The 23,980-nt window shown below is 44.9% G+C and overlaps 1 protein-coding gene across 1 annotated transcript in view; it reads right to left on the bottom strand.

Annotated features, from left to right (window-relative positions):
- Nucleotides 1-585: 585 nt before the first annotated feature.
- The window catches only part of ARHGAP31 (Rho GTPase activating protein 31), a 124,816-nt gene continuing 101,421 nt past the window's right edge, over nucleotides 586-23,980 (bottom strand). Inside the window, exons 9-12 of the mRNA XM_055432176.2 lie at nucleotides 20,203-20,265; nucleotides 16,976-17,551; nucleotides 9,830-10,110; nucleotides 586-7,431 (exon numbers count right to left, since the gene is read on the bottom strand). Coding sequence (XP_055288151.2) covers nucleotides 5,002-7,431; nucleotides 9,830-10,110; nucleotides 16,976-17,551; nucleotides 20,203-20,265 — 3,350 coding nt within the window. The 3' untranslated portion in view covers nucleotides 586-5,001. The remainder of the gene's footprint in view (nucleotides 7,432-9,829; nucleotides 10,111-16,975; nucleotides 17,552-20,202; nucleotides 20,266-23,980) is intronic.

Here is a 23,980-nt window from a genome sequence, read left to right as displayed (position 1 = left end):
CTGCAAATATTATCAAGTTGTAAGCCTCGGCAGTATCATTTTTTTTTTTAAGGCCTGACATTTAACTTATTGAGTGCCTTTTCCCCCTCCCTGCAACCCCCTTCTGAGGTAATATATGCCAGGATAGCAAACTTTTGTTTTTTTTCCTTCAGAGCACCATTAACAAAAATCACTGAAACAAATAGTCCTCCCTAACTCAAGTAATAGAAAAACTTAAATGTGAGTTCACGTTTCTGTAGGTAGGTCCACGTAACTCCTTAAGCTGTGGAGTTCTGAGAATAACTTTTTTTTCTTCTCATTTTTCATTATAACATTCATTGATTTATACTGGGTACCTTGGGTGACATTGTATGACTGCAACAGTAAGAGTGAAGTTGTAAATATTTGACAGTTATTAAAATGCAAGATAACAGAAGCAAGAAAATTTTACTGAAGCAAATCATCAGGATTTTTGCCTTCAGGAGACCAAACCTTGAAGTAATAAAAAATCAAACAAAACAAACTAGAATGAGCCAGAAGGCATATAACCCACTTTTCCTATTACTGATGTAGATGACCCATGTCCACTAGTTCACAGTGCCATCATGAGCATTATATATCATTTATTAGAGTACACTTTAAAGCATAACAATCTTTTAATTACACTTTAATGTCTCTATGGATAGGTTTAATATTTATGCTTATTTAATCAATAGAAAAACATTTTGATTATATCTTTGGAAACATTTATCAAGCTCAACAAACAGCTGAAATCATGTGGCTTTCCAATAGACTCCTTTGAGAAAGTGCTTTACCTTACAGAATTATAAGCCAGGAAGTACTATGGCATTAAGTTAATACAAAGCATTGTGATTCATCCAGTAAAACACATGACTCTGTATTTCATGGGTTTCTTATATTTTACTACACCCTCATCCTCCTAGAAGTGATCCCTGTATTGCTCATAAACTTCAGTGCTACTAGATTTACTGTGTGTCACTCAAATCAGTGGTGGCCCCAAGTTTACACCATCTGGACTGACCCTGACCTTAAGCCATCATGCTTGCACCATCTCCCATTTCTCGCCATGGTTGGAAAGGTACTTGCTCCCTCTTCTACCTTTATTAGGAAGGTGTTGACAAAGGAGGACACATTCTTTGTCATTCCACATTTTGAACTGATCTTCCTGCTGGAGATGCCTAAGATCACACTCCTGGCAACACTTAACCCCAAGATTCACATTGTCATCAGATAAGACATGGTAGAACGTGACTCCTAATCAGTCCCTGGGGGGAAATGGACCTTCCCTGAACCTCTCCCATTACAATCACAGACAAATGAATCCCAAGTTTCCCAACAGCTTTTCAGGCAGGACAGGCCTGTGCAGACAAATGACTGCTCCACCCAACTTGAGGCAAGTGTTATTACCATGTGTTAAACATTAGACTTGGACCTATGACTTCATCACCAACAGGAGTTAACCCATTTTGTGATGAATGGAAGTGTCTAAAACCCCCTCTCAAGAAGTATGGAACCCTGATGTTACCTGTTTTATTTGCAAAGATCCAAGAGGATTTCACAGCCAAACTAACTAAGACCACACAAAAACTCAGAATTATTTATTCTTAGTCACCACTCTAATTGTGTTAATTGATCAAAGCAAAATTCTCAACACCTGAATGTCTTCTAGTACCTTCTACTGGATTTGTAATTGTGTTTAATTTGATTAAAGAGAGTGGGTAACTCGCACACTATTAGCAATTATATTACAAAATGCTAAGCTGCTACTTGTTTCCCCTTCTGCTTTCATCTGGTAACCTAGTGGGTCTGAATCCTGCTGCTAGTAGCTTATGGGCCATTCCATGTGCTGCCATCCTTCATTAGGTTCTTCACGAATTCAGAGTTCTAAATGCCCAAACAGTACTAAGGTCTTGCCAAATACTGTCTGTTGAGGGTGACGTTCACATTTTTAATCTCCCCAGAATACGGAATTTTGCCTTGGCCAATATTTTGAATTTTAAGGCTTAGATTAGGCTAACAGTGTCTTAATGGGATTTTTGGTCAGGACTCTCCATATTCCATTTGAAGCAGAGAATAAAAGCCAAATTCCTTCTACCTGGTACATTTTGGCAAAAAAGGGGGGGAAAGGTTGGCTTGCGAGGGCCATTTTGCCAAAATACAGGTTATCATCCTCTTAAGAAGCCATTAACACTGAAACTTTAGAATATGCATGTTTTTCACTTTAAATTCAAGTTTTAAATCAGCCACCCCCATGCTGAGGACCAATAGCCCTTTGAGAATCTGTTTCTGTAGCCCTTTCTAGGGCACCGTGTAGATCCTCCTATAAACAGCAGCACTTCTTCTCTTCCTTTCCCTGGATAGAAGCAGGCAGTCTAATTTCCATCCAGCCATTCTCAAAAGGGTTCATTTTTCAGTCCCAAGTGGATATCCAGATAGGTAATCTCAGATTTGGGGGGAACAATTTCAAGAGAGAAATGTAATGAGTTTTCCCTGTCATGCAATGGAATGTCATCAGTGCCAGGCTTGCCCCAGGAAGCTTATGAAGATGGAGAGGTCCACACTTTAGCAGCAGGACATTGATCAAGAAGGTGAGTCAGCTTCCAAGGCCTTCTGGATTGATTGGCCAGGAAAGCTCAGAGTAGGGAACATCTTCAGGTGTTATTTCATGATGACATTCACACGTAAAAACCCCTGAAGATGCTACAAGTGAAAGATGTCAGAATCTATGCAACATGGCAGTCATTTAATAAATCTACATGGGTGCCTCAAGTTGAACTCACTTGTTAATGGTGACTTCCCAGTCTACCCCCAAATTAAAATATAGCCTCTAAGTGTTACAAACAAAAATTTAAAATCACCATAAACTAGTTACTCGGCTCAGAGTTCTGATGGTGAAGAAAAGTGCAGTTCCCTCCTTCTCTCACCTCCTAACTGGAACATGATCTTTTTCAACACATAGATACCACAGTGTACTGAGATTGACAGACAGCCTACCGGCCACATTTGATAAGGCAGAAATGTCCTTTTAAAATCTGAATGTGGCCTTTCTCATCTGACATCACTATACTCCTTCACCTTGCTTGCCTAGGGGGGAAAATGCTATACTTGAAGGCCTTTTCTTATGGGTTTAAATCTCACTGGCTGTTGGTCTGATATCTTGCACACCCAATGAGAATGCAAAAAACAGACCAAAAGCCTATCAACTGTTCCCCTTGCTCACCCACTGCCCTCTGAGAGCAGAGCTCGTCGGCTGGCCTGCCAGTTATCTCTGCCATAGATACTGATTTAAAAGGTATAGGACAAGGTTTCAAAACTCAGTAAGGCTTATCACGGAAGAAGAGAGAGAGCAATATGTAACAGTTGCAGGGCATCAGCTTCCAATTTCTCACTAGAGGAGGTAACTTCAGTTCAGCCCCTTAACCAGCCCAGTACCAGCCTCGGTTGTGAGGTCAGCCCAGAGGTACTGCTAGCTCCTAAGAGAAATATGTCCAGTGACTGAGCTTCTGGACAGAGTTCAGCCAGCCTTGAACCTGAGAAGAGGGGCACAGGGCTAAAAATAAGTCCTATACTTTCTTTGTTTCTCAAACAAGATAGTTGTCCTTGAAGGTCTGAAAGTGTTGATACCTCGATGGGTTTTGCCTTGAGGAGGGCTCCTGTGAAGAAGCCCTTTTAGGAAAAAGCACCAAAAATCTGTCAGCAGGTTATGTTAATCCTCCTTTCTCTTTCCAGTTGGAAAGAACCACTTGACCTTCTGAATAACTGAAATAAGATCATATTGGTTTATTGCTTCTGCTTGCGTACAGATAGGAGAAGAGCAAGTCCAAGCACCTGGGGTGGGTGGTGGGTGAGGACGACTATAGGAAGGGGAGGAGTGCCTCCAAGCTGCTGTTCAGCAATGCAGGGACAACGAGGAAGGCAGGCATCAAGAAGCACAGCTCTGATCAAGCGGGAATGATGGCCGCCCTGCATGGGTCCTTCTCTCTCCTACTAGGATTCCCTCCTTATCTTCTCCTATACTCAGATCCCAGCTGAGGAAGGAGAGTGGAGCTGAGCTAGAGGTGTCTTTCACGAATGTCCCACTGATTTAAGCACTGCAAGTTTAGAGTGTAGTTCTGCCTATGTGTGAGGTTTTTCTCTATCATGACATCCTGTTCATGAACTCTGACATTGGAAGGAGAGCAGATCACCATCACACACCTAAATGAAGATTCAGCACATTTCACTGAGGTAACCCTCAGCTCAGCTCCCATCCTCCCCAACTACTGAATTTATAATTCAGAGGCAGGACAGTGGAGCCCCAAATTAATAAAAGCCAGACCCAGAAAGTCTTCTTGAATTGTGCCAGTCTCAGAGTTTGCTCTGGAGAATACATTCTGAATTTCTATGCCGGTGTATGCAGCCATCTGGGACAGGTCTGCAGGGATTCAGGGAAGGCATGGGTAAATTCACCCACTTGGATATCTAAGTGTACGTTAGTTTGCATTTCCAAACCTGTTTCTACTCTGGATAGTACACTTTTACAAAGTTTATCAGAAAACTGTTCTAAAAGAACACATGCTTTAAAGAGCATTAAAAAGCATGAAGTAAATAGGAGGCCTTCAAACCTCAATAGCAACATTTGTCAACATAGGCAAAGGGTTTCTCTTTCAAAAGATATTCTCACATCCACCTGTTAACAGCACTAGATAATGGCAATGGGGGAGTGATGCAACGTGTTTAAGCCGCACATATCACTGGAGGCCAGCATTTCATCCTTCTCCCTTACCTGAACTTTCCCTGCCTGCTCAAGTAGGCTTATTTAAATGTCATCTCTTGTCCTTCCCCTGATCTCTCTCCTGGCAAATGGCCTAATTAATAAATGGTCAAAAGGCTAAAGAAAGAGAAGAGGCCAAAATAAGCCCAAACTTGGATAACTTCTGCCTGGAATATAGGCAAGGAGCCTTTGTAATAACTTCCAGATGAATCATGACATCTTCTCAGGTACCAGCAGGCGAACTGATGTCATTCTATTTGTCTTCCACTTCTTCCATCCAGAATCACTGATCTCCGCTGGGGCTGGTAAAAACAGCTTGTTGAGGTCTCTAGTCTCTGGCCATTCTTAGGGATAGTCATTTTATTCCTAAGTGTAACCCCTTCTGGTGTGACCCATGTGTTTTCTGCCAACTCCCCGCAAAGCAGGCCAGGGGAAACTGTCTGGGTGGGACTTCTGATAGGGGACAGCAGGACCTTGGAATCTGTCCCTGTAGATGAGGGGGGTGGATGGTCCATAATGGGGAAAGGAGGACTGAATAAGATTAGGCTCTGAGGCCTTCCTGGTCTAGACCTATGGAAAGGCTTAGAACCCCCTGATGAGCGCTCTATTTTTGAAGAAACAAGGTTGTCCCCAGATGGTTCTGTCTCTGATGTGCGCTTTCTACACTGTACTACTGCATCCTGAGTGGTCAGCATGTTGGCCAAACCTGGTTCTGGAGAAAGGGTGGGTCCCTCGCACACGTGAGATGCAGTGGTATCCACTGGCAAGGACTCAATGGCTCCTATATCTTGCTTTGGCTTTTCTTCCCTTGGGCTTTCCAAGGAGGAGAGAGAATCATCTTTGATAAGTTTCTGAGAGGTCCCACCAGTGGAGCCAGGTTCCTCTTGGTTCCTCTCCAGGGGCTGAGCCCCACTCTCCTCTGAGCTCTGAGAGGGCAGGGGCTGTGGGATCTGAGTGTACTGAATCTTGGGTGGGATGACTGGGACTGCCCTGGCCTGGCACATTTTGACCATGAATGAGGTTCTCACAGCTGACACACTCACAGGAGCTGAGTTACGGCGGCCCGTCAGGGCATGAGCAACCATGTCCAGGTCCTGAGAGTCCTGGGAGTAAACCCTCCAGGGGTCTACTTTACCATGAGATGAGGTCAGCCATGTGACCTTTGGGTCTCCTGGCTCAGAGAGGTGCACTTGAGGTGACCCAAATGAGGCTGCATTCTCAAACCGGAAGAGGTCAGTGATGGGAACGGTGGAGTCCAAGTTGAGAGATGAAGGCCTATTTTTCCCCTTCGGGGCCCCACCCTCACTGCTCTTGAGCTGGAACTTAGGGGGATGCTCTCCAGGTGAGGTGTGGTCCTGCACACCAGGTGAGTTCTCCTTGCTGCTGTCTGGCTCAGGATCACCACCATGCTCAACTTGAGGGTTCTGTAGCCCCAAGTGTGTCCCCAGTTCCTTTCCTTCTGCTAGACCGACAGGGCTGGATTCTGCCGATGTGGGCTGTAAACCACCTGGTGCCTTCTGCTTAGGAGGAACCTCTGTCCTTTTCAGGCCAGAGAGCTCTTGAAAGGACCTCATGGCTTTCTCATCCCACCCAGTAATCTCACTCCTGGGTGCCAAGGGCTGCAGGGGGTTGGCATTCCTCTCTGCTTCAAGATCAGCACAGCTGCTGGAGGAGGAACCCTTGAGAGTCCACTGGCTCTTAACCATGGTTTTGCCATCTAGAGAATGGCTCTGGCGAAGGCTGGGCCTGTGAGAAAGCCTCTTTTCTAGTTGGTGGCCCTGAGGGCCCTGCATCTGGGTCTCTTGTACATCTTTAAGGGTGGGTGAGTGCAGAGGACTTGTCACCCACTGGGGCTCCTCCCAGGGCTCCACCATCTCCAGGCCGTGCTGGGCAATGTCTGTCACAGTGTCGTCATCATCACAGTCTGAGGGTTCCTGTACTGAGTGGGCTGCGTCCTCCTCTCCTTGTGGGGAAATCTCGACCTCCCTGGTTGGGCTAGGAAAACTAGAGCCTTTGCTCTCAGGAGCAGCACTCTTTGAATTTTGCTTTTCACTTTCTTCTGAAGAGGGCTTGTCTCCCTGACAAAGACTGGGGATCCCAGGGCTGCCTTTGGATTTCAGTTGGTCTGCATATGGATTGGTTCTCAAATTCCCAGATGAGTCTTCTCTCTCAGGGCCACTCTTCAATAGCTGGACTCGAGGTTCCTCCTCTAAAGGTGTTGGAGGGGGAGCAGCAGGTGGGAGCAGAGGAGACAGATTCCCTGGGACTCCCACTTCCATCCTTGCTTGTGGAGAAGATTTCTCCAATGGAACTATTTCCAGAGGAGTCAGGCTGGCGGGGTCTGGGCGCTGGCCCTTTTCGGGCTCTGGCTCAGATCTAAGGAGGATGCTGGCAGTCTCCAGCTTTTCTCTATTGGCTGCTGTGGAAGTGCTCAGTGTGCTCTGATTGGTTGGATTCTTAGTCCACTCCTCCAGAGGGGCGGAGACTGGAGCTGGGGTGGAGCTCCCAGGGGGTTCCGGGGAAGCAAAAGGCCCTGGACTAGACTCAAGAATAGGCTGAGTTGGGCTGATCTTTAGAGCAGGTGGTGCCAAGGAGGAGAGTTCCTCCTCAGATTCAATAATTTTCAGCTCCTGTTGAATCTCAGGCCAGATCAGGGCGTTGACCAGATCATCTTCATCCTGAAAAACATCAAGAAACTGATTACTTTAGAACCAAAGACACCGGGCACAGTTTCCCAGGGAGAGAAGGGACTGCACTGCCAGCTGCACTACCCCAGCACAGAAAGGATACAGCATTAATGGTAACTGAGGATGTTTATTAATGCTTACGGTGTACCACAGTACACATTAAACGCATTTTCTTAACTGTCCCAAGAACCCTAAAGATAAATGCTACTCTAATTACTCCCATTTTGGAGATGAGGCAACCTATGTTCAAACAGATTAAACATTTTGCCAAAGTCACACAGCAGCAGATCAGGATTGAAATCTAGGTTAGTCTACACCAGAACATAAGCACTCAATCCCTGTTCATTGTTGCCTTATAAAACCAACCCAATCCCTGATCTCACATAACTTCAGATTGATCCAATGGCTCATAAGAATGAGGTTCTCCCAATGGAATGAGATGTTAACTCTTGCCCTGACACCTGCTTTCCAAATAAATACAGCTATCCCTTCTTACTACTGAAGAGATACATATTTCACATGGAAAAAAGATATGATACATATTAAAAGAAAAAAGAATGAAAAATAGCAAAATGGGACTTCCCTGGTGGTACAGTGGTTAAGAATCCACCTGTCAATGCAGGGGACATGGGTTCAATTCCTGGTATGGGAAGATTCCACATGCCATGGGCCACTAACACCTGTGTGCCACAGCTACTGAGCCCAAGCACTGCAAGTACCACGGCCCCTATGCCTATAGCCTGTGTGTCACAAAAAGAGATGCCACCACAATGAGAAGCTGTAATGAGAGTAGCCCCCACTCACCACGATTAGGGAACGCCCAGGTGCCGCAACAAAAAATAATAATAAAATAGTTGTTCTTTTTTAAACTATGAAATTCTGAGAAAATCAGATTTTCCATTGCCCTTAGGTTAAGCTCCAAATCCCTTCCAAGCAACCCTGCATGACGTGACCTGCGCTTTGCTCTGAGCCTTACTTTCTCTAGTCCATGTTCCCATTCTCCAGCCTTGTTCTTGTTCCTTGAATGTTCTGCGCCCTTTCCCATTTCAGATTCATGGCACATCTTACTCTTTCTGCCTGGGAGTCTCTCCCTCCCTGTTCTGCTCCCTACCCCTTTCTCTTAGCTTAAGTTCTGAATAGAAATATCTATTCTTCAGAGACGCCTTCCCTGACCCCCATGAGCCCCCTCCTCCCCTGACTAGGTTGGGCCCTCCTGTGACATGCTCCCACAGAAGCCGTATTTCCATAGCATCCTAGAAAAGACTTGGTTCGTGATCTTTCTATCTATTAAGCTGTCAGCTCCAAGAAGACAGAGATGGTGATCATCTGGTACACTGTAGTGACTCCAGTGCTCAGCAGTGTGTCTCATACAATATAGGTATTTAATACATGTTTTTAAATGAATGAACAAATTGCTGCTTTTACTTGTTTTCATGAATCCAGCCTGGTTCTCCTAGCATAAACTTCATCTGCTTCTTAAAGCAATGTCATTCATACTTTATCCCTCCCAGAGTTCAATCCCCAAAATAATCTTTGCATCTTTCTCTTTCTATAAATACAAACATATCTTACAGGAACCCTTAATCAGCCCTCTGGAGGCCACTGTGGTGGCCCTGCACTGCCCTAACTTCCAGCCCGTAAGCCTTTTATACACACCCTAGAGACCAAGTTCCTGAAAGCTACTTAAAAGGCAAAGTTCTTTTCTCCTCTGGCATACTCCTCCAGGTCACACTCAGGTCACCAGGGCTATTTCCCAAATGCAAGACTCCTCTCTTGGTGTCCCTGGAAAACCTCCTCAAACTTCAGCTTAAGCAATGATATCCCTTCCCCCAGAACCTTGGAAAATCCCACCTCTGAAAGGTGGAAAAGGTTCAGTATGCTCTGGAATCATGTTTAAAGTTCTCCAGAGCCGTAGGAGGAAGGAATATATCCTGAAAATCTTACGGAAGATTTTTACAAACAAGCATAGATAACTGTCTATCCAGAATGTCTGGAAGGAGAGAGCTGGCCCCCATGAATGGTCATCATGTTTGGGACCAGGACATGACAAGCAGGTTTTGTCCTGCTTTCTAGATTGAATGTCATTACATTCCCAGGACAAATTACTGATTTATGGTGTCTTCAGGTCAGAAATATTTAGAGCTGAGTTTGTCCTAGGGAATTTGAGCTGCATGGTTACTTATTATCACCACAGGACCCCTGAAAAGTTCACTGCAGAAAAAAAAAAAGATCCCAGACCTGATTAGAACGCTGTGCCCTAAAGTCTCTTTGGCAGAAACTGGTTCTTCAAACAAATAAACAAACAGCAACAAAAAACTTTAAACTGTACCAAGAGCCCTTGAGAAAAAGAAGACCCTACTGACAGGACCAGGCAGTGAGTCTACCTTACCATCTCATGGAGAAACACTGCTTCGGCTCTGGCCCCAGGGTTCTCCTGCAGAGCACTGGCTGCCACCTGGCTGATGTCTCCACTCTCCTCCACCACCTTCTCTGCATCCAGCTTCTTCTCTAATTCACTTGAATGCTGAGAGCTTAGGGGGCTTTCTGAGGTTTTCTTCTCCTCCACTTGGGCGCCTGGCTCCAGGGGAAGGCCTTTGCTGCATTCCAGTGTTCTCACCATGTCTGGTCCTGGCTTGGTACTCTCGAGAGCTGCCTTCTTAGGTACAGATGCTGCAATGAGGATAAGAGTTATCAGCTGAAGGAGACTCTATGTCAAGAGAGGCCGTTCCCAGCACAGTCATAGTCCTGGACTAGCTCTGCTTCACAAGGATGGAAGGGATTCTCCCAGCTCACTACTCCCTCCATTCTTTACCCTTTCCTCCTATCAATGATCTGTCCTCAGATCCCAGAGTCTCAGACTGCTGGAAGTGGGAGGGACTTCAAAGATCATCTAGTCCAGTTGTTTTCAACTGGGAACCATTTACTTCTCCCCTCTCCAGGGGACATTTGGCAATGTCTGGAGACACTTCTGGTTGTTGCAACCAGGTGGGGGAAGTGGCTACTGACATCTAGTGGGTGGAAGCCAGGAACACTTCTAAATATCCTACAAAGCATAAGACAACCCCCCACAAAGAGTTGCTGCTGCTGCTAAGTCACTTCAGTCGTGTCCAACTCTGTGTGACCCCATAGACGGAAGCCCACCAGGCTCCCCTGTCCCTGGGATTCTCCAGGCAAGAACACTGGAGTGGGTTGCCATTTTCTTCTCCAATGTGTGAAAGTGGAAAGTGAAAAGTGAAAGTGAAGTCGCTTAGTCGTGTCCGACCCTTAGCGACCCCACGGACTGCTGCCTACCAGGCTCATCCATCCATGGGATTTTCTAGGCAAGAGTACTGGAGTGGCTTGCATTGCCTTCTCCGAGTTACCCAGTCCAAAATGTCATTAGTGTTGAGGTTGAGAAACCTGGTACTAATCCAATCTTTTGTTTGCTGTCTAAGGTCACAGAAATCTGTTATCTACACCAAGCTACAAAGATGTATTATGATTATGACTGCAGCTTCCAATGTGACTCTTCTCAGGGACTACCTGCACATTCACTTGGATATATATTTACATCTAAAGTGATTAAGCTCTGATCTTAAACAGTAGAGAGAGACAGTAGAGGCAGCAGATCTCATGTTTGGCCCCTACTGCCTTTCATGAAACTCCAATACTTTGGCCACCTCATGCGACGAGTTGACTCACTGGAAAAGACTCTGATGCTGGGAGGGATTGGGGGGCAGGAGGAGAAGGGGACGACAGAGGATGAGATGGCTGGATGGCATCACCGACTCGATGGACATGAGTTTGCGTGAACTCCGGGAGTTGGTGATGGACAGGGAGGCCTGGCGTGCTGTGATTCATGGGGTCGCAAAGAGTCGGACACGACTGAGCGACTGAACTGAACTGAACTGCCTTTCAAGAAGAAGGTCCTATTTCACCATATAAGGCTGTTTCCACAGAATAGGATAAAGTCTCCATACCTTGCATAGTGCTGGTTATATAGAAGATCCTCAGTGATATTATTTGCATTGGAATTAAAGAAGCCTGAGTTCAAGTGTTAGTTTCTCAATGAATCTTATAATCTTGGTACATGGCATAATACTATATAATAATATATTACAAGGCTGTTGTGAAGATAAAGAAGGCAAAGCACCTAGTATAGAGTCTGACATAGAGTACAAGCTCAGAAAAGTTTATTGATTAAGAACAAATTCTTTTCATTGCCACTAGTTTAGTTGGTTACTTAACTCAAGGCTTCTGACCACATGATGGCCTTGAAGCTGAGTCAGACCCAGTAACAGCATCCTGATGTCAGAACTAATAATACCTCAGACCTGACAACAGTGCTGTTTTCTCCTGCACATCACTTAGCAGGCTTGTTTTTTGAAATTTAATTTAGTTTTGAATATGTAAAACAACTACAGAGTTGAAAAGTTAAAATCATATGAAAAATGACCTCAGAAAAGTTTAGCTTTCATCCCTGTGTTGCTTCCCGTCTGGTCCACACCCTCGCTGTCTCCTATGGATAACCATTTTTATTCGTTTCTGGTTTATTCTGCCATAGTTCATTTCTGCATAGATAAGCAGATACTTGTACCATCTATTTTTTATTCCCCACCTTTATTACACAAATGTGTAATATGATCTATATTACACATGTGATCTATACTGTTCTTGCTTTGCATTTTTTTACTTAAGAACCTATCTTGAAGTCTATGCCATGTTAGTATATAACGAAATTGACTGTTCTTTAGGATGTGGGCTTCCTTTGTGGTTCAGCTGGTAAAGAATCCAACTTCAGTGCAGGAGACCTGGGTTCGATCCTTGGGTTGGGAAGATCCCCTGGAGAAGAGAAAGACTACCCACTCCAGTATTCAGGCCTAGAGAATCCATGGGGTTCTACACAGTCCATGGGGTCATGAAATAGATGGGCATGACTGAGAAACTTTCACTTTCTTTAGGATGTGGCTGTTTGAGTTCCCCTCAAAATAGAGCCTTAATCAAGGTCCTGGCAGCATGCAGCTTATTTGAAAGGTGGTCCCTGGAAACACGAGTGAGGAGGTAAGACAGAGATGGAGGAAAAGTCAATAAAGTGGTTATCACAACCAGAGCAACCAGAATGCAGTCCTTGGTGACCCTCTGAAGAGCCATGAGGAAATGTGCCCCAGAGTTACTCCACCAAGGGTGGACAGCAGGCTTATTAGTCCCCTGACTCCCATCGCCTACCGGCTGACAGCTGCCTTAGTTAAACTCCACACTTCTGGGCCTTCCTGAGCAAGGGCTGGGTAAGAGTCTCCCTTCAGAAAAAGCCCTGAGGCAGAAAACCAGAAACACAAGGCAGACATTTGAGACAGAATACCATCTGTGTGCAAAGAAACTATCCCTCGCAGATGCATAAGAGCCTGAGGAAGAGGTGCAGGGCTCACAAAGCTATGAACCCCATGGAATTCAACAATGGGAATGCATCCTAGTTATTCAATCCACCTCCTAAAGATGACATTTGAGTTGTGTCCTGTCTTTTGCTATTTTAAATAATGCCATGATATGCATACACATTTTGTGCTTGTACAGCTACTTATTTAGGACAAATTCTTGGAAGTGAAACTTCTGGGTAAAAGGGTAATGCATCAGTGATTTTTTAAAAATATTTTCTTCCCCTTTTACTAAGATCTCTTAGTTGGATGTTGGCCAGTCTCTTTTTGCAAAGCTCGGTATCTTCCATTTGTTGACCGTAGACTCTTAAAGCGAGGAGTGGAAGAAAGGCCTGTGTTACATGTGAGCTTGTTCAGACCACTCTCTGTTCTGCTCAAAGCCCTCCTCATTCTGGCCCAACCACATGTCCAGTCTCCTCCCACTCCCTGGGGGTCGACACTGAGCAAACCCAGTACCCCTGGCCGGCCTTATACTCCCCTGCTCTGGTCCTTCCTGAGACTCAAACCTTCCCCATTTCAAGATATTAACCTAATAACATATCTTTTGGAGCCTCCCCAGACCACGCTCTCCTTCTCCACTTCCTACAGCATCACTGTTATTACCTGTGTGTGGCTAAGCCATCAGGTTACCACTTTCTTTCCACTCGTATGTGACGCCCGTCCCTGGGTTAAGCTTCTCAGCACAGAGGCAGTACCTATGTCAAGAAACTATCGTGTAAGGGACTAGGAGTCCAGTACTTGTTGTGGCTGGATACTTGTAAGCTATAAAGGAGTCTCTGTAGCTCAAAAGAGAAGGAGGGGCATTGTCAGATTGTCAGCATGGGATGCTTTATATATGAAGTGGGTGGAGATAGAGACTTCTAATGTCCCCTAGTATCCTTTCTCTTCCTTATTTTGAAATAGAACCATCTCAGCCACTCAAGTTTAACCAGGTACCTGACCATCCAGTCAGCCACACTTCTCAGCCTCCCTTGAAGGTCAGCATGGCCATGAGAGTTTTGGCAGATGGGATGGAAGTAGAAGTTTGGCCAAAAGTAGAAGAATGGGTTTGAGCAGAGTGACTAAAACTTTGAGTCGGGTTACCTGGAAAATTGTCTTAATTCTTTTTCTTTTATCTATTGCTATTGCACAGAATAAATAAAAAATAATGTATTAAGGAAGGTGAAGTTCTTCATTTGGAATAATTAAGAAAGAAGGTAGTTAGAACCGATGTTAACCTAACCCCACCAGAGACAAAGGTGAGCCCCCCGCCCGCCCCGCAATGTCCCTGAAACTTTTGGCATCTCCCTCTGGCCACTGGTCCTAGATTCACATGGCTGCCTCCTGTGAGGTCCCTCACTCTGCCCTGGCTGTCACTAGGCACAGTCAGGGAAGCAGGCTGGAGCCTCCATCAGTGTCTTTCCAAGACCAATTTGACACAGACTGGATATCCTGATTTACAGAGAGATGGAAGGAGAGAGGGGGAAAAGATAACAGATTGTCTGCCAGAGACCCCTTGGGGCCTGGGACCCTCTCTTTTAAGAAGGACAACCAGTCACATAGAAGCCTCTAGAGACACTTTTTTCCTTGAAGGCTTCACTTCCTCTTCTAGCCCTCACCCTGTCCCACCCACACCAGCCCAAAAGCGTCCTCCAGACAGGGCACCACTCAACACCCCTGAGTTTTCACTCCCCTTATGCCTCATCCTGAAGGGAAGGGGGAGGAGAACGTTCACTGAGCGTCCTCTGAGGGCCACACTCTAAGCAGGCATTCCATGAACAATCTCTCGTGCAGAACTCTTCCCAGCCCTTGAGACAGGAGCCATCGCCGCTCTGCAGAAGAGAAACAGGCTCAGAGATACCAGCCAGCTCTCATGCTGCCCCAAAGTGGGGAAGCTCAAATCTGGACCCTTCCAGCTGGAGTCCAAAATCTATACACTTCTCATAATGGTCCAGTGCCTCTCAGAGCAGAACACCCTTTTCCGTATCTTCTGCATTAAAAAGTCCTACACATTAATGAAGGCCCAAATGTCACCACTTCTGAGAAGGATTTCTGGAATCCTCCTGAGAGGACTGCTTCATGCTATTGATCTCTTTTCTGAACCCCTCTTTCATAATACTCTGGGAACTTATGCACTCCCTCATTCAAAAAGCCCAATGGAGCATATATCCAGACAAAACTACAATTAAAAAAGATACATGCACCCCTACATTCATAGCAGCACTATTCATAATAGCCAAGATGTGGAAACACCTAAATGCCCATCAACAGATGAATGGATAAAGGAGATGTGATACATATGTACAATGGAATACTACTCAGCCATTAAAAAAATGAAATAATGCCATTTGCAGCAACACGGATGCAACTAGAGATTATCATCCTAAGTGAAGTAAGTCAGAAAGAGAAAGACAAATACCATCTGATATCATTTGTATGTGGATATTACTTGAATATGGAATCTAAAATATGACACAAATGGGAACTTCCCTGGCAGTCCACTGGTTAATACTTCACTTTGCATGGTAGAGGGTGTGGGTTCAATCCCTGGTTGGGGAACTAAGATCCCACGTGCGTTGTGGCCAAAAAACCAAAACATAAAACAGAAACAATATTGTAACAATTCAATAAAGACTTTAAAAATGGTCCACATTAAAAAAAAATCTTTAAAATATGACACAAATGAACCTATCTACAAAACAGAAACAGACTCATGGGCATAGAAAACAGACTTGTGCCTGCCAAGTGTGAGGGGTTTTGGGAGGATGGGGTTAGTAGATATAAACTTTTATATATGGATGGACAAACAATAAGGTCCCAGTGTATAGCACAGATAACTATATTCAACATCCTATGACAAACTTTAATGGGAAAGAATATTAAAAATGTGTATATATGTATAACTGAATCACTGTGCTGTATAGCAAAAATTAACACAACACTATAAATCAACTATACTTCAGTTTAAAAAATAAAATCTCAAAAAAGAAAAAAAAAAGCCCAAGGAGGGTGTTAGGCTACTTTTACCAGTGGACCCTGTGCCACAGGAGGGTGCAGGGTTTCAGTTTCCCTTCCTAGCCTGTGAGCTTGCTGGGGGAAGGGACTGCATTTTAAGAATCTTTGTAACCCTACAGCCCACAGCAAACATGAGAGGGAGCATGGCAGAATGCTGGGATTTTTTAAAAGTCTGGATTAAAATCCTGACTTTTACATGTCCTTGCTAGGAGCCCTCAGGCAAGTTAACAAATTCCTCTCTTAGCAAGCAGGGATAATAGTAATTATATAATAACCTCAAGGAGTTGATGTGAGGAGAAACGGGATAACACATGTAGAACACTTAGGACAGTGCCTGACATCATGATAGGTTATCAGAAAAAGTTAGCTAATATTAACTGAAAGAGAAATATTCTCAAACCACAGTGAGAATCTGCTGGTTTGTCTCTCAGTCATCCCTTCCTCTGAGGTTCTCATTATTTCCCTTTTGTGTTGCTCACAGTGGGTTGTTGGTTCTCACTCCAGAGAGCGCCCAGAGACTCAACTTTGGCCAATCTTAGAATCCCGTTCGTCCAGCCACAGTGATTGGCCCAAAGCTGGGTGTGTGACCCAAGCAGACCCAATCAGAGTCCTCGCTGTGTTTGATACAAGGAAATTGAGAGGTAGATGCTCCTTCTCATTGCTCAGGCTGCTAGCCATGTTCCCGGCAGACATGAGGTAGAAATTTGGGATGGGTGGATGAAGAGATTGTGTCTGGAAGAGCTGAATCCCCAATTCCAGCTCTGCAATCCGTTCCGTGAGCTTCCTTCCCCTTCCTTCTCACTATGTGAATGAATAAAATAATAATAACAAGTAACATTTACATAGTACTTGCTATGTACTAGACCCTGTTCTGAGGGCTTTACATGTATTAACTAATACTCAGAATTTAATATTCCCATTTTACAGATCAAGAAGCTGAGGCATGCAGTGGTTATGTAAACTTGTTGAAGGCTGTACAGCAAAATGGCTGAGCCTGGCCTTGTAACCAGGCAGTCTGGCTCCAGAGCCCACAGTCCTAACCACTTCACTACATTGTCTTGCAACAAGACAATGTTTAAGTCTGGTTTTTCCTCTCTTGCAATGGAAAGAGACCCTTTCCTCCCGTTTACCTGTAGAAGTCTCAGCGCTCAGTGGCTTCTCCTCTTCGGGCCAATCTCCACTCTCTGAGCCTTGGAAAGAAAACTCTTCCAGGCTGGAAAGAGACTGTAGCTCCTTTGGGGGGGTTCTGCATGGGGTGCTATTGGTGCTGATGACAGCTGACACGCGGAGTGGCACAGACACGGCAAAGGGCTTGGAAATGTTCAGGGCCTTGCGCTGGTGACGGGGAGAAGGCTCCATTTGGAAGAGGCTGCTGGTAAAGACAGATCTGCTGGGGCTGTCGTTTGAGGTGTAGAACATGCCCAGCATCTTTGGGGATGTTTGCTCACTCTCGGGATCTTCGATGGGTCGGAACACCTTCAGCTGCTCAGGCGGGGCCCGGGCCTGAGCGCCCTGCAGCTGGCTTCGGTCTCCGCTCACATCAAAGCCACCCTCCGCCCCTGCCGGCATCCCCTCCTGGCCCCATTCGCCCTCCTGCTTGCTGAGGTCACCGGAGCTGCCAGGGCTAGTCGAGTGCATTTTCGTTGCTGGGATGAAAAATCCACCAGTGGTGACGGTTCGACTGAAATTTCCTTTGGTTTCTTTCCCTAGTGAAAAAGCAAACAAACCTGGTCAGCAGTCTGAGTACAGGCATCACTGCAGAGACTTCCAGGAAGGGCTAGCACACAATACTTGAATATTGGAAAGGCTGGAAAGACAGCATGCTAATAAGGGTATGTTGTTTTTGTTTAGTCACTAAGTCGTGTCCGACTCTTTTGTGACCCATGGACTGTAACCCACCAGGCACCTCTGTCAAAGGGATTCCCAGGCAAGAATACTACTGTGGGTTGCCATTTCCTTCCACTGGGGATCTTCCTGACCCGTGGATAGAACCTGTGTCTCCTGCATTGGCAGGCAGATTCTTCACCACTGAGCCAGCAGGGAAGCTCATCAATAAGGGTATAGCTATCCTAATAAAGACAGGTACATAACATTTGGTTGACAAGAGGAAACATGTGCACAGAATTTTGTTATGATATCTTGATAGAACCTTCTGCTGTTGTGTCACATGTATCATAGTCAAACCTATGGTTTTTCCAGTAGTCATATATGGATGTAAGAGTTGGACCATAAAGAAGACTGAAAGTCAAAGAATAGATGCTTTTGAACTGTGTGCTGGAGAAGACTCTCTTAGTCCCTTGGACTGCAAGGGGATCAAACCAGTCAATTCTAAAGGAAATCAACCCTGAATATTCACCAGAAGGACTGATGCTGAAGCTGAAGCTCCAATACTTTGGTCACCTGATGTGAAAAGTCGACTCACTGGAAAAGGACCCTGATGCTGGGAAAAGTGGAGGGTAGGAGGAAAAGGGGACAACAGAGGATGAGATAGTTGGATGGCATCACCAACTCAATGGACATGAATTTGAGCAAACTCTGGGACAGGAAAGGATAGTGAAGGACAGGGAAGCCTGGCATGCTGCAATCCCTGGGGTCAAAAAGAGTCAGATACGACTGAGCAACTGAACAACAACACATGTATCTGAGTTAAACTTTGCAGGTAGAGCAGTTTCCAAAAGAAAGATACTGCTGAAATGGCTAAATGGAACAGTCATCCACCAAGCATTAAATGTAGATCATGAAAAAATAAAAAGATGATGGGAGATGACAAAATGACGTTTGCTCAAAATGAAGGTGAAGACAAAAAGGCCAAAATTATTAGAGTCTTGTTTCATTTTAAATCTTTAAAACTTATTAAGTTTTCTCTGGCACATGGACCCATCCAGGGGTTAGATTTCCCAGAAAGGAAAGAGATGCTGTCCTCAGCTAGACCTTTCCGCCTTTTCCCAGGCTTCTTCCTGCTGATTCAGAGGCTCAGAAACTAGAAACGTTAATTAACTAAATGTTAGAAAGTACAGTTGTGAGGAGTGAGTTCCTGACTGACTTAGAAGTGAAGGCAAAGGAAAGTCTATATGGAAAATAACGAAGCTGAGGGGACAACAACCGAATTGCCAGGGATCTGGAAAGGCATTCTCACAAAGTGCTGCTGCTGCTGCTCAGTCACTTCAGTCGTGTCCGACTCTGTATGACCCCATAGATGGAAGCCCACCAGGCTCCCCTGTCCCTGGGATTCTCCAGGCAAGAACACTGGAGTGGGTTGCCATTTCCTTCTCCAAAGTGCTACATCTTAGATGACACTGGATTTAAAATCCTTAAAAACACTCTGTAGGAGAAGTGTGATTATCTCCCTGAACACATGAGGGAACGAGACTTGAGAGGTTCGATAACCTCCCCAACGCCCACGGACGTGGGGACCTCACTTTTGAAATATTAAATTCTGCAAAACTAGGCAAGAACTTTCCCCAAGAGGTTTCAGAACCAAGCAAAGTGATGAATATAAAGGTGAGAAAATGCTCAAAGGATCATGTCCGCTTAAAAAGACCTCACTGAATATTTTACAAGTTTAGAATTATTTTTTGAAAGTCATTTCTAAAGATTTTCTGTTTTGTTTCAGGCTGCCTCATTTACCAAAGAGCAAAATATCTTGTATTAGAGGGACTGGAAAGTTATGGTTTAAGTATGGGGGAGTTTAAACAGTCTGCTGCTAGGGAAGCCCTGGGTCTTGCAAGTTGTAGCAATGCTTGCCAGCTACAAAAATGCTTGTTAGCTTGTTAGTTAACAAAAACAGAAGTGAGGGCGACAGCACGTCAGTCTTTTAAGGCTGAAGCTGTAAGAACCAACATGGTGAGGTGCTGCTTTGGTGATGGGTGTCAGCTGGCATGCAACTGTATGCGCACCTACTCCAATAAGTGAGGACCAGCTACATGCCAGGCTGGTGCCGTCGGTGTTTATTAATGAATGAAGGAATGAAGTTCCCAACTCAAAATCCTGAACTGACAAACTCAATGAAGCCAATACCTATGGAAACACCTAAATTCAAAACTCTTCTTTATGCCCCAAGAGGGAGCCACTTCTGCCTTAGTTTTCAGGTGTTGATCTATTATCTGCTTCAGGATTGAACGTAAAGAGTCTGTTGTCTCCAGCTAAGGTTGGAGGAAGGCTGGAGAAACAGGCCTCTGGGAGAAGGGGCTATGTGGGCGTCTGAAGTTCAGTGTCAGGAAGGAATCTGGGCCTGGGGGATTGCGTATGAGTAAGACTGGAGATGAGCAGCTTCTGGGGTTGATAAAGCAAGTCCTGTGTGGGGGCACCACTCCTCGAGCTGTAATCCCCAGTTCCCAATCCAGTTGTGAGATCTTACCTTCCACAGGCACTGAGCACAGCGAGTCCATGCTTTTAGCTGGTCGGATGGTAGCCTTTTCCACTAAAGACAAAAGAAAAAAACATCCCTGATGAATGCATTTTCGGAGGAAGTGTTTAGAACAATAGGTCAGACTGTAAGTACAAAAGAGAAATTTCTTTGAGAAAATTTTTCAAATATTTATAAATTTCCCCTTTGGAAAACATTCTCCATGCCACCTTAGATGTTCACACTTTCTTTAGGGGACTGATCTTATAAAAATAGGGCAATTATAGATCAAAGGTTTATTAACATTTTACAGATAAAGGTAGATTACAATTTTGTCACAAAGCTCTGAGCCAATGAGGAGTCCTGAACCCAATTTTACTTTACAGAAAAGATTCAAAGATTCATCCATGGGGTAGAACCCACAGGGCTCCAGGTAACGCCTCCTAGATGATGGACCAGCCAGCAGGATTCTTGACTGTAGCCACATTGCTCAATAACCAGAAATTTAGTAAACAGGTGAGAGCGCTCAGGGAACTTTCCCCCATGTCTCTTATGAGTCACCTTTTCCCTGTGGGTCACCCTTCTCCCACAAGCAGCTCTGCTTCTTGAGGTCCACAGTCTGGTTGCTCCCCTAAAGCTCTCACCCACCAACCTCACCCTGGAGCAGATCCCAACCAAACAAACCCTTTTTGAGCACCTGCTATGTGCCTGAAGAACTCTATGCATCTTTGTAAGCCACTTAAGCAGGTTTTCAGAAGAGTGTGAAAATGTATTAGTCCATGTATAGGCATAGGCATTTTCACAAAATCATCTCTTTTCAGGAAGCCAAACTGGCAGGAAGGTAGTTCCTTTTAGGTCAAGCTTGCTAGGATGGGATAGAGGGCAATTTAGAAGCTGGCCAGGGCTTCTAAAGTAACTCTTTAGAAGTGGCTTTAAGGTAACTCTGGATCCAGACACATGACTTTGAATCCCAATTCTCCCACTGTTGGGCTCAGATAAACAGCTTACCTTTTTGAACTTTCATTTTTTTTGGCATGAAAAGGAAGAAAAGTAGAGTTGTTATGAGGATGAAATGAGTAATGCATATAAAGTAGGTTGTATTATTCTAGAATCAAGTAAATGCTGAAGGAGTCATTACTGTTTATTGTTGTTGTTGTTGATGTTATTCAAGATAAACCAGGGCTCAGCAACAAGGGAGAATCCAGGAGATGGTTCTAAAAGAAGCACTCAGAGTTGCCCTAGCCCCAATTGGGTCCTAACTCACACTTGTTTAATCCCTCTTTCTAAGTTCCCTTTTTCCTTCTTGATCCACATCCTGCTTCTTTCGAGAGGCTCTAAATTAACCCCTTAGCCTCCCAGGCTCGGAGCTTCTCTGCCTGGGGCCCACTGGGCTCTGGAAGGACTTAGCAGTGGTGATGCCAAGAATGCCTTCCTTTCAGAAGTAAGCAGAATTCTCATCCTTGGAAGATCGACTATTTCCACAAGTTTACAAAATGACTTCTAAAACTGCTGGCCATTGGGACTTCCCTGGTGGTCCAGTGGTTAAGAATCCACCATCAAATGCAGGAGACATGGGTTCGATCCCTGGTGGAGGAACTAAGATCCACATGTTGTGGGGCAATGAAGCCTGCTTGCTGCAACAAAGAGCCTGTATGCCACAACAACCAAGACTTGACGCAGCCAAATAAATAAATATTTAGAAACAAACAAACAAAAAATCTTGCCTGGCCAGCCTCCTTTCATTCATGTATTCATTTTTTCTTTTGGCTACACTATACAGTTTGCATGGTAGCTTCTCTGGTAGCTCAGCTGTTAAAGAATCTGCCTGCAATGCGGGAGACCTGGGTTCAATCCCTGGGTTGGGAAGATCCCCTGGAGGAGGGCATGGCAACCCACTCCAGTATTCTAGCCTGGAGAATCCCCATGGATAGAGAAGCCTGACGGGCTATAGTCCATGGTGTCGCAAAGAGTAAGACATGACTGAGTGACTAAGCACAGCACACATGCAGCTTGCGGGATCTCAGTTCCCTGACCAGGGACTGAACCCCAGCCATGGCAGTGAAAGTGCCGAATCCTAACCAGGAGACCACCAGGAGATCTCCAATCATGTATTTGGGGACAAAATTTTGCCTGGTGACCCTGAGTGTCAGAGAGGACGGACAACAGTTCTGGCTGCAGGGCCATCAGTGTTCACCTTTCCTGTGGGGCCTTCTGACTGACAATGAAGCTCCCTGTGGCCCTGGTGGACACAGAAGGAAACAGTCTCCAACAATTCCCTGGCTCCTTGTCTGGACAGTGACTAAGCACTCAGGGCTCTGTGGCCTATGACTATACAGTTGTCCCTCAGTATGTGCAGGGGATTGGTTCCAGGAACCCCACAGATACCATAATCCACTGGATGTTCAAGATCCTTATATAAATGGTGAACTACAATCAGCCTTGTCTGCCCATACGTCCCACATACGCAGATATGAAGGCTTAACTGTAGATATTTATTTATTCATTCAAAGACCTGAATTCCCCTGGGCTTTCAGGAAAGAGCTTTGTTTGTTTGTTTTATTTACTTATTTCTTTTTGGCTGAACTAGGTCTTCACTGCAGTGTGCAGTCTTCTCATTGCATGGCTTCTCTTGTGGAAGAGCACAGGCTCTAAGCACACGGGCTTAGTTGCTTTGCGGCAAGTGGGATCTTCCCAAACCAGGGATTAAATCCACATTCCTTTCATTGGCAGGTGGATTCTTAACCATTGGACCACCAGGAAAGTCTGGCTAACTGTATTTAGATTATTTTTTCTGCCTGGGACCTTGGCCTCATGGAAATGCACTCACCTGTTTTCTTTGGGTCCTTGAGTCCCCTCTCTTAGATTATTTCTGTGGCTTTATTTCACTGCTCAAAGGAGTTCACTTTAGAGGGTTCCCTAGAATCTTCCTGTTTGATAACATATTGACACAAATTCCAGTACACATGTGTCTGGGAGACTTCAGAGTTTATGCGTCTCCATTCAGTCACTACCCAAATTTTTCTTACCCTTTCAGTCAGCTCAGTTCAGTTGCTCAGTTGTGTCCAACTCTTTGTGACCCCATGGACTGCACCACACAAGGCTTCCCTGTCCATCACCAACTGCCAGAGCTTGCTTAAACTCATGTTGATCGAGTTGGTGATGCCATCCAACCATCTCATCCTCTGTCATCCCCTTCTCCTCTTGCCTTCAATCTTTCCCAGCATCAGGGTCTTTTCCAGTGAGTCAGTTCTTCACATTAGATGACCAAAGTATTGGAGTTTCAGCTTCAGCATCAGTCATTCCAGTGAATATTCAGGACTGATTTCCTTTAGGATGGATTGGATGGATCTCCTTGCACTCAAAGGGACTCTCAAAGACTTGTCTCTAACACCACAGTTCAAAAGCATCAATTCTTCAGCTCTCAGCTTTCTTTACAGTCCAGCTCTCACATCCATACATGACTACTGGAAAAACCATAGCTTTGACTAGACAGACCTTTGTTGGCAAAGTAATGTCTCTGCTTTTTAATATGCTGTCTAGGTTGGTCATAGCTTTTCTTCCAAGGAGCAAGTGTCTTTTAATTTCATGGCTGCAGGCACCATCTGCAGTGATTTTGGAGCCCAAGAAAATAAAGTCTGTCACTGTTTCCATTGTTTCTCCATCTATTTGCCATGAAGTGATGGGACCAGATGCCATGATCTTCATTTTTGAATGTTGAGTTTTAAGCCAGCTTTTTCACTCTCCTCTTTCACTTTCATCAAGAGTCTCTCTAGTTCCTCTTCAGTTTCTG

This window comes from Moschus berezovskii, chromosome 1 (genome assembly GCF_049115385.1).
Source record: "Moschus berezovskii isolate FMDL1 chromosome 1, NW_MosBer_1.0, whole genome shotgun sequence".
In the NCBI taxonomy this organism is placed as follows: Eukaryota; Metazoa; Chordata; class Mammalia; order Artiodactyla; family Moschidae; genus Moschus; species Moschus berezovskii.
This window is presented reverse-complemented; position numbering and strand designations above follow the sequence as displayed.